Here is a 10,977-nt window from a genome sequence, read left to right as displayed (position 1 = left end):
AATGTAATTCTCACTATTATATAAATTAATGTACAATTAAATTACTCATCTAACCTCAATTGAAATTTTGACAGCTGTCCAAAAGTATGGGTAGCAGTGTCATTCTATAATTCATCCAACTTTTATTTTTCTGAAAAAAACCAGCCTCAGCCTCTCACTCTCTCAAGAAAACGAGATACATCCAAGCTTCCTTCCTTCTCCATCTCTCCGTGGATCCTACTCCGCCGTTGCGCCGCCACCGCCACCGCCGTGCCGCGTCGCCTTCTCCACCAAATCTGTCTCCTATGTCTTTCTCTTTCAATCTTCCATTCTGATTTTTGCACGGTTTTGGTTAGGGTTTGAGGGTTTAAAGAGACAACCAAAGGATATAGAATGATCGAAAACGTCACAGTTACAAATTGAGATTCACATTTTCTCAGCAAGGACGACGCAATGTTGCGAAACGCGGGATTTATGGTTCCGTCTTCTTCGCGCAGGAACTGAAGCCTCTCATATTGAATTGAATATTCGTAAATCGAATCATTTATTTGGACACAAAAATAGTTGAAGATGGTTGAACGGAAGCAGTTCAAGACGAAGCTATGCGTTCTGTATCAGAGAGGTCGCTGCAATCGCCATAATTGCTCCTTCGCGCATGGGAGTGCCGAGCTTCGACGATTCTCTGCCTCGTATAGTGGTATAGTTTTATATTTTTGCATTGCTCATATAGTGCTACTATAGTTTTATTATTTTATTATTTAATTGTTTAGTTGAGTCTATATCATGTGAATTGAGGTAAGTTGATATTAGTTGAGGGATGTTTGGTGGGTACTGTGATAACTTTTTACTTGGTTGGTGTTTTGATGGGTAAGTGCCCTAGATTACAATATGTCTGAGAACATGGGTTTGGAGGAAAAGTAACGGGGGACAATTTTTTCAATTTTAAATTAAGAGAAATATATTTTTAGTATTTATAAAAATAAATTAGGAGTTTATTTTATTTTAATTTTTGTAAAGTTGTGCCTTGGTGACGATTTGGTCATGGTTTGGAATCCGGAAACAGCCTCCTTGCATATGCAAGGGTAAGACTGTGTACAATAACCCTCCCACATACCTTCGTATAGCGGGAAGCCTCCGGGCACTGGGGTGTTAGAACATTCCATTTATGTTAATCTATCATTTTTTTCTCTTTCATTTAAAAAAATATATCAAACTAAAAATATTTATTATACATTAGAAATAATTTGTCCTCTGTTTCCTTTACCTCCAAAGTTTTACTCCAAAACTTTCCCTTGGACAAGAGAATGGCAGGTTATGTGAGGTAAACAGTTTTTGTGAGTGAAGGAAGAAGCTTCTTTGTGTTTGAAGGTGTTGAGGTGTTTTATTTGAGTAGAACTTTATCAGCAAGGAAACTGTGTAGAAAAGAAAGAAGTGATTGACAATATGGTCCCCGATTTGCCATTTGTTAATTGTTAAGTATCATAGAGCTTTTTTAAAACTAAAGGTTTTGTGTCGCAATTTATGTTGCTTGGAGTTTGCTTGAAAAAATAATGTGAGTCTTGACAATAAGGACGGGACGGTTATGCAATACAAGTTTTTTGAGAATATTAAATACTGTGTTTCAAATTATCATATCCATGATTTAATAATCATTATCCTCCTCCGTGGTCACTTCATTTTCTTGTTGATATGTTAGCTCAGTTTATACTTTATAGTAGTTCTTCTATTTATAAGTAATCTCTTTGCCACTTTTTAATTGACTCTATCCTGCCCATGTGCACTAATTGTTCATATGTCATCTATCAATTTTATTCCATCCATGTCCATGACTTTCTTCCACTCGTGTGACTCTTTTTGCCATCATTACTGCACACTAATATAATCATGTTTACAACATCTATAACTTCAAACTCACACCCATTACATTAGGGGGATCAGCAATTCTTATTCTTGGGCAAAAGTGGGGTAACATATTGGAGATGCTTTTTGCCATCATTCCATTGTTGTTTTCTTATAATATTCTGTTCTTGTTTATTTTTGGGAGTAGAGATTACAATAGAATAAATTTTAGCTTTTTGGGTATTCATTATCATAAACATAATCCATTTCTTTTTCCAGTTTTTTTGTAGCATTACGAGGCAATACTTTTATTTTTACCTTCATGATGCTACTTTTTTCTCTTTAAATTAAATCATTGAATGAATAAATTCATTAGTTTGATATGCATCATAACGGTAATTCAATGATCAGTTTTCACTTCAACTATTCAGTGGATTTTGAAGTATGACTATTGTATTTATTGCATCTGCTTCAGCCACTTTCTAGTCTTGGTTTTCCTCCTAGGAATTTTCCTCCAATAACCCCACCCTTGAGTGCAGGGCATTGAATCCGAGCAGAGCATTTATATTTACTTGCTAGCTAATTTCATGTCCATCAAAGCAGTCTTCTTTCTTTTTTGTTATGAACTTATAATTTCATGCAATTTTATAGCTTTACCCTTGAACCTGGTTTTAATACTTCCTTCTTATGCCAGTATCAAGCTATATTTCTTTTTTGAATTGTTGTGTTCAAAACAATGTTGCAGAATGAAAAATTGACACACATTTGAAGAGTTCACCATCTTTCTTCTTGCAGATATAGGTGACTTGTATATATGTGCTTGGAGTCCACTAATGCTATGTCTTTCTTTGTTTGTATATGACTGTTATTCATGTGATGCTGTTTTAAATGGAAGGGAGTCTGAATTTAATCCCATTTTTGTGATAACATGCTGAACTTGCATGTGAAATTTGATTAATTATAGAAAACAAAGCATTGCATATGAAGATAATATACTAAGAGAAATATGTAAGAAAATAAATTTATAAATTATTGAGAGATGTGTTGCCACTTTCAAAGCATTTCCTGTAAACTATTTTTTTATGCCCCCAGTATGTTTTATTTACACTGTTATTCCATTTGTTTAGCTGAATGCCATATTCTTAAAAACACTGAGATACTTATCTGATAGACTGGTCCATATGTCCATTGATTCTATGTAAGCAGATACGGAAGCTTAGATATGCAATAACAAATGGCATATGGGATTAATGCCAGATTAATTTATTCAATGATAGGATGATCACATTATCTTGTTGAGATGTTGCATTTCCAGGAGTATGGATATTTCATTATAGATGAGAGATTCTTCAGAAGGCATTCTGCTGATTGGTTTGTTTTAAAGGCAATGCTGGTGTTGTTCATGAAATTGTATTTTCTTGGCCATGTTTTTTATGCTTCATTCCTTGAATCTGTGGAAGTACAGTGTTATCTGAGATCATGATTAGCCTTACGTGGATTGTCTGCTAGCATCATGTTTTGATCAGAAGCAAGTTCAGCAAATTTCCCAATCATTTCATTTAAAATTTCTACTGCTTGAGTGTATGGAGCTTATACTATTCCTTTTGGCTGATACTTCTGGATATGGTATGGCTACATGGGCACAGGAAAAATGGATTAGTGGAGATTATGTCAGGAGAAATCAAATCTGATAGCTTGTTGATGGATTTTTATTTCTTTAGCATCTTGGATATATCTCTACATTTGAGATTCTATTTTATATCTTACCTCTCTCAACAAGTTGGGGATGTGAAATGTTCTTAATCCATTGGTACCCTGATTACACTCCAAACAAAGTATAAGCTACATGTGTGGGTTTTACTATATCTGTCATAATATGAGGGTGCTAGTTTCTATCCGCGTTTTTGCTCTTAAGTGGGAGGCACTATTACTATTCATTATTATGTTTCTCTTGTTATTCCTGTTAATGGTAAGCTTGGTTTCGTTATCATTTTATGCGTTCTGTTTGTATCTTCTGGAATGTTTATTGGTTTTTTTATATTAGTTTGCAATAATGGAGCTTTGTTTTTTTTTTTTTATATTCCAGGGAGGAGAGACTATTTAGATAATGACTTGAGGGATAAACTTGACAGAAGGCATGTATCTCCTCGAAGGTACTCACCAACTCCAGATACTAGAGGCCGCCAGATCATCCGTGGTCAGACACAACATCTTTATACTTCTTTTTGCTCCTTATTTTTAGTATCATTTCTTAATTAGTTGTACCAGGGAGGTCCAGCTTTTCTGTCACTTAAGTATTTGATTTTTATTTCTCCATTTGCTATTTTATGTTTCATGTTCTGAGGCTGATGCCTTCATTCTTCAAACCTTGAATGTGTCTGATGTAACCATTTTCTAGATTTTCATAGAACATCAAACAAGAGAGTTGTAGAGGCATGACTTATTTTTATCTATTATGCCTCCAATTTTCTTTAAGCTATGAACAATGTTCATTGCTTCACTATGAAGTTTTGCACCTGTTTAACCGGGCATAAATGGGAGTATGCATTTGTGTATGTAGTTTTATTTCTTTACGCACAAGATCATGCCTCTTTATGTTTTATGTTGATGCACATACCAAAGAGAGAGATATGCACATGCTGCTTTACCTAATGATTTTGCACCTGCTGTTTTCCTAATGTTCCATGAATTAAAAATTGCAGAATACAGTCCTACAAGATCTTTGGAGAAAAAAAGGTAAATTAATCATGAATCATTGATAATTTTGTATGCATCCTTTAGTTTTTGTTGGCATTGACTGTCTATTATTGTTCTTCTTGCATGTAAATGTATATTAAAATTAAAATATGCTATATTTAAGAGATAAAACTGTTAATTTCATAATTCCATTTAGAGAGAAGGAATTTGCATTGATTTGGGAGAGGCAGCCTTTGAAAAGGGGAGGGAAAATGGAGAAGGATAGGGGGAGACTTGATGCCTTGTGAATAATAGATAAGAGATGATCAAGTTCAAAAGAACATATGCTGAGCAAACCAAAAGTGACTGTATTTTGTGTGCCATGAAATTTTCTACTGTGTAATTGTGCGATGATGAATATGAGGTTTCCATTTTTGTTGGCTTTTGATATTAATCTTCACAATTATTTTTCATAGTAGTCACATGCTGTGGGCATGACAGCCTTGTTGTTTAAAGGTGTTTTTTTATATAGGGTTAACCATATCTTGAATTGAAATTTAAATTCCATTCTCACTTTCCAGGCACTTAAAAACTGGAATATGCCCTTCTTGGAGCAAACTTTAATTTATTAATATGTTATTTCATTTTAACAGTCACTGCTTTTGCCAGTTTGGCTTTATATAATATTATTTCTTTTGCTTTTCAAAACAAAATGTTATTTCATTTTGTTTCAGATCCTTATCCATGTTTTAGTCTAAAATAAATAAATATCATTAATTGCTGTTGCAGTGACAGGAGATATAGGAGAAAACAGGATATTACTGGCCAAAGTGATGTTTCTGGAAATTTGAAAGTCTCAGATAGAGTTCAAGATCGAGTTAAAGAAGGAAAATTGCTTTCCTCTGGTTCTAGGAATAATCTTGAGGAGAAGGTTTGGAAATTCTGTAAAATCTTTCTTTCACAAATGTGTAAAATTCCCTTGTTTGTTATGTAAAATTGCATGTTTGTTTTTATACATGGAACTGTGTGCAGCTGAAGAAAGTAGATTCAGATATCAGCACTCTTCAGAACCGAAAATTCCAGCTAGAGGTTAGTTTTTTTATCTCTTATATTTGCATTTCTCAGGTTATCCTTGTGTTTTGTCTTTGTTAGTTTGTCTGTTAAAAATATTGGTTATCTAATGTTTAACACCTAGTTTTTTCATAAGTGTACTGTGGACTTCCAAATCATTTACTGAAGGGTTTCTTCTGAAACTTATTCCTTGATTTTGTTGCATAATGAATTATGATGCTTCCTGTCTTTTTAAGGAATTGACTAGGTTTTAGTTTTTAATTTGTTGAGATTTGTACTTTATCTTCACTAGCCATCTCAGCTTGTTATTCCTTGGTGCCAATAACTATCACTTGCTAACTAATGATCTTAGAGTAGCTTCTGATATATCCTCTATCACTCACTCTGTTTATCGTGTTTTAAGAATTAATATATATTTCTCTCTTGACCCTTGGAGTGTAAAATGTAAATGTATGTACTGACTGTAATTATGTGAATAGTTCTTTAAATAATGATAGGCATTAAGTCAGTAAGTATTGTAGCAGTTATCAACTTGTCATGCTCTGCTATTTTTCAAAACTATACAAAATATATGAAATATGATTTGTCTGACAAATCTTTGTTTTGAAGTTTGATTCTGGTACTGATATTGAAGTGTTGTTTCATATGATGTCTTGAGAATATTAATGAGATTCACCATTGAATCCACTTCCCTAAATTAAATGCGAAAAAAATCCTGTTTCTTGAGCTAATGCTAATTAACCTTTGGTGTTGTAATTAAATTCAAATCATGCTTTGATTTCTGATGTAGAAATGCATATTTTTGAAGGTCTTCCTTGATGAGAATGTTCAAGAAGTGGATAGTCTTAATTCTAGAATTCGGGAACTTGAAGGTCAATTATCCAAAGAGGATGAGGAGTGCAAAAGGTACTGGAATGTTTCATTATGCAAATGTTGATAATTTGTGTTAACTGTTAGACGTCTCCATTATGTTGGCATTTCTTGATAATGATGTTCCCTTTCCTATCATTTCCTTTCTCTTTGTTCTCTCTGAAAAATTCAGAATTACTTCAAGAGTAAGGAAATTTGTAAGAGTGCACAATCATATGTCAGAGTTACAAGATGAACTGAAGAGGCAAGTTACATTTTTTTCCCCAATTTACTTTGCTTTGCAGACTTGTAGTATGCTTTAATTGTCTTTTGATGTGCTTCATTTCCTTTATATATATATATATATATATATATATATATATATATATATATATATATATTGTGGCATGCCGTTGTATTCAATTTTTGTTTCATAATTTTATGTAAAGATCACAAGTCCGACTTCAAAGGTTTGGAGATCAGCTTTTCTCAGACATTTCTAGAATTGGTGCCAATGAAGAAGATTTAAGCATTGATATTTTAAGCAATGGTGAAAATACTGGTCTTCATCCAATCGCTAAACATAATGTGGAGCAGAATGATGCATCTTTCCACAGAAGAAGGCTGCATATTGAATGTGATGCTTTGGAAGAGTTGAAACAAGGTAGTAGTTATGGAAAATGTAGTGATGTTGGTTTTGTTTAACTGTTTGAATTCCAGAAATACTATTTAGTGAAACATCAGGAGGTTCAAAATCAAAACTGACGACTTCTTTCAACTTAGTGGGGGGATGGATATGTTCTTACAATCAATAACCAAGCATCTGTGACCTTTTTTATTTTGTGAAGAATAATGTAGAGTTGACCTCAAGCTTTTGAGTTCGCTATTCAATGGTCAATTATAAATGGAAAAGTCTCATCTGGTCCTAGTGTGATGCTTATTTCCTTTTAATGTGCATAGCTTAGTTTGTATTACCTAGTTGTAAATATTAAATTTTTGCTGGCTTTATGCTACAGATGTGACATACTGCTTGATAATTAAATTTGGATACGATTTTGATCATTAGCTTACTGGCATATCACATCCCTATAATTTCATTTGGAGACAAGGGACATTTGCTGTCAATTCTTGTGACTTTATTGTTATGTTTGCTCTGTTAATGTGCATAGCTTAGTTTGTATTACCTAGTTGTAAATATTAAATTTTTGCTGGCTTTATGCTACAGATGTGACATACTGCTTGATAATTAAATTTGGATACTATTTTGATCATTAGCTTACTGGCATATCACATCCCTATAATTTCATTTGGAGACAAGGGACATTTGCTGTCAATTCTTGTGACTTTATTGTTATGTTTGCTCTGTTAATATGATTCATTATTTTTTGTTTTAATCTGTTCACAAGTTGGTTGTTGTAATTGCATTTTTGTTATTCATGCTAATATCTTTGTAAAACGCATGCAGATAGATCAAAAGATGGGCATTTGGTTGAGACAGCTAGAACTAGGAAGCGTTCTCGCTGGAATTTATCTGATCAATTGAATGAGGACTCTCTTGGTACTCCAGACAATGGAACTGAAGTTACTAGATCTCTAGATCTTGAAGGCAAGCACAAGAAAGGAGTAAGGAGTTCTTCTAACAACCTTTTTTCAGAAAACATACAAATTTAATTAATTCCATTGTAGTTCAGCCTCTACTAGCAGTCTGGCATAATGAAAAATAAAGGTTGTTTTATTGTGTTTATGGTTTTATCCTTTTTTTTGTTTCATTCATACATCAAGCAGCGCATCTTAATTTGCCTTGAATAAGATTCCTGAAGTTGACTATTGTCATTGAAAATGACCTTTTCCATTCTTCACCATCAATATGCAGTTGAAGCAACCCAGGATTGAAGCGCCATCAACCAGCATGGCAGCTCATGTGGTTGATGAGGACGTTGATATTGAACGTTATGATGGAAATGATATCTATGAAACTGCAAATACGGAAAATTATAATGGAGCGGCATATAAGGTGAAGGGTGCGCCACTTATGCTTCCCCCAGCTTTGATACCTCGTAGCAATTATTCGCAGGTTAGTTCTTGTGTGCATATTTTACATCCTTTAAGCCCTTGTAACAAACATTTGTAAGAGCACTTTAACTTCTTGTGCAGTATGAGGGTAACGACGAGAATGTTGATGTGGATGGTTGATGAAGAGGCAGCAGGTGCACGTATGGTTTCATCTAATTAATATTGGCAATTTCTAACTTTCTTTTGGTGGCTTGAAGGTAGTTGTTGAAAACGTCAATATCTTGAACAGGAGTATTTGAAAGTAGAGGGTAGGATTCAAGATAGTAGAACAAGAAACAGAAGACTTGCATGGATCTAATGATACATTTTATTTTGATGATAAATTTTATGGCCTTGATATGCATACATGCCATATTTGTGGTGGTGCTTAAGCTGATTGTCTATTTTCTGTTGGACTTGATGTGATTGTAAATGTAATCCTCTGTTCTCTACGGTTATATTTGGTTTTCCAGATCTAGTTATTGAATTTCTTTTTAGAGTACCATATCTATAACATGCAATGTTCTGCATATGCAAGGGTAAGGCTGCGTACAATATCCCTTCCCCATACCTTCGCATAGCGAAGAGTCTCTGGGCAATGGGGTACGAAGTTTTATATCTATAACATGCAATGTTCTGCATCCTACAAATTTTTTTTTGACTGTAAACTTTATTTCTTCGGTTGGATAGTGTAAAAATAAACTCAATTTTGATTTTTTCAATCAATTAGAAATTATCTTACATATAAGTATATAACTTCAAATTTTATTATAACCGTGAACAAACGTGAACAAACTTATTAGGAGAGTATAAAAATATTTTATTCTGTCTCTTAGTACATTTTAATTAAATTATTTGTTTTATGTGCAAATTGATAAGGAAAAAATAAAAATCAGAATTATAAAGTAGTTTGTATTTTAAAAAAGAAAAAGAGAAAAGTTTAATAAAAAAAACCCATTTCAAATGACAAAATGAAGATTTCTAAAAAATAAATTGATAACTTTACTTATATTCATCTCTGGTTAGTTTGCAAACAGAAATAGCTTTACTTAATTATCGCTTTTGATTTTATATGCAATTGATAGAAAAAATAAACATAAAAAACTAAAATATAAAGCTGTTTGTATTAGAGAGAGAAAAAAGTGACTGGAAGATTTTGTTTAGGTTTTAAAATAGGAGTTTATTTTTTATATATTATCCTTTAAAAAAGAAAAGGACAAAAAGTGACAGAAAGATTTTGTTTAGGAATGAAAAACAGCATTTCAGATGGAAAAATGAAGATTTCTAGTTCTTTAATGATGGCACACGTTATGCCCATAACACTTTTTGGAATCAATAAATCTGAATTTAATTGCACATTTTACTCTTTGATTTTTTATTTTTTGACGAATTTTACTTAAAGTTTTTAATTTGATACATTTTAAAATTTAAGAATCTTACAAATTTTAGTCTCCAAAACTTTATATTAATTTGGGATTAGTTTGCAGAAGAAGTGGCTTGCCTAATTATGGCTTCTGTTTTATAGGGCAGTTCGTCAGACAAAAATTATAATAAAAATCTGAATTTTAAAGCTGTTTGTACAAAATAGAGGAAAAAAATTATGAAAATTTATGTTTAGTTTTTTTTTCAAGGCTCTCCTCTGCGCACACAATGGTAGATTTTTTTCAATAATGCAAAAATTATTTTAAATATAATTTTTAAAATAATTATTATAAAAATAAACAATTATATCATATATTATTATTTATAATTAAATCATAATATATTTTTAAAAAAAATAGATTAAGAATAAATAGTGTATAAAATGATAATGTATTTTTTTTTTACGTTTCCATCTTATCACAATTTGATAAATTTATTGACTATATATATAATAAATTTATTAACTTTAGAATAAAATTTAACTTCTGTGCATTTTTATTGTTACTGTAAATAAATAAACTTTATAATGTCAATCAATCAAATTTATCTTAAATAATAATTTTAACTTTGATAATTTATAGTTAAATGTATAAAATTTATTACTTTAAAACTTGTCAGAATTTGGTGATTTTTATATATGATGAGTTAGTTCCATGATTTTTAACTATGACGATGCCTTATTTTTAGAAAAAAAAAAGAGTTAATTTCATGTTTTTTTTATTTAAGAATATCTTATTTTCAGAAGAAAATAAAAGTTTTTGTTCTTTTATTATAACTATATTTAAAATCACAACTTTCATATTTTTCACTAAGCGAGCGTGAACGTGGATGAAAATTAAATTCTCACACACAAAAATAAATAAATAAATCAATAAATCTATAAGGGATTCAACAATGACATCCCTGACGCATATGTCCTTTTGATTGCTAAGATTCAAAACTTAAAATCTCATGCATGAAGCATGTCGTTTACTCATACTCTTAGAGAAGGCAACACGGTTCCTGATATTCTGGCAAAGCACGCAAAAACTAATATTAATCCATTGGTGACTCTTAGAGCATCTCCAGGGTGGATGTTAAGACTGATCA

At 32.0% G+C, this 10,977-nt stretch overlaps 1 protein-coding gene across 6 annotated transcripts; it reads left to right on the top strand.

Annotated features, from left to right (window-relative positions):
- LOC100793596 (zinc finger CCCH domain-containing protein 13) lies at positions 1-8,924 on the top strand. 6 transcript variants are annotated; one of them, XM_041016742.1, is made up of 12 exons: positions 541-676; positions 3,025-3,787; positions 3,905-3,971; positions 4,521-4,554; positions 5,284-5,425; positions 5,527-5,583; positions 6,374-6,471; positions 6,608-6,679; positions 6,864-7,078; positions 7,880-8,037; positions 8,288-8,488; positions 8,569-8,924. In XM_041016742.1, the coding sequence occupies exons 3-12, from the start codon at positions 3,956-3,958 to the stop codon at positions 8,605-8,607; spliced, it is 1,032 nt and encodes a 343-aa protein (XP_040872676.1). In that variant the 5' UTR covers positions 541-676; positions 3,025-3,787; positions 3,905-3,955; the 3' UTR covers positions 8,608-8,924. The 6 variants fall into 6 exon arrangements, 5 of the variants coding, with proteins under 5 accessions (XP_006582364.1, XP_040872675.1, XP_040872676.1 ...); XM_041016739.1 differs by having other exon boundaries at positions 3,905-4,015; positions 4,521-4,553; positions 5,282-5,425; XM_041016740.1 differs by having other exon boundaries at positions 553-676; positions 3,096-3,787; positions 3,905-4,015; positions 4,521-4,553; positions 5,282-5,425.
- Positions 8,925-10,977: the final 2,053 nt, after the last annotated feature.

Source organism: Glycine max, chromosome 6 (genome assembly GCF_000004515.6).
Source record: "Glycine max cultivar Williams 82 chromosome 6, Glycine_max_v4.0, whole genome shotgun sequence".
Classification (NCBI taxonomy): Eukaryota; Viridiplantae; Streptophyta; class Magnoliopsida; order Fabales; family Fabaceae; genus Glycine; species Glycine max.
This window is presented reverse-complemented; position numbering and strand designations above follow the sequence as displayed.

Bases quoted from the DNA above. Each gene is read 5' to 3' on its own strand.
- LOC100793596 (XM_006582301.4), top strand. From the start codon at position 550: ATGGTTGAACGGAAGCAGTTCAAGACGAAGCTATGCGTTCTGTATCAG. The intron at 5,584-6,373 runs GTTAGTTTTTTT...ATATTTTTGAAG, and splicing joins ACCGAAAATTCCAGCTAGAG to GTCTTCCTTGATGAGAATGT. The intron at 8,489-8,568 runs GTTAGTTCTTGT...CTTCTTGTGCAG, and splicing joins CTCGTAGCAATTATTCGCAG to TATGAGGGTAACGACGAGAA.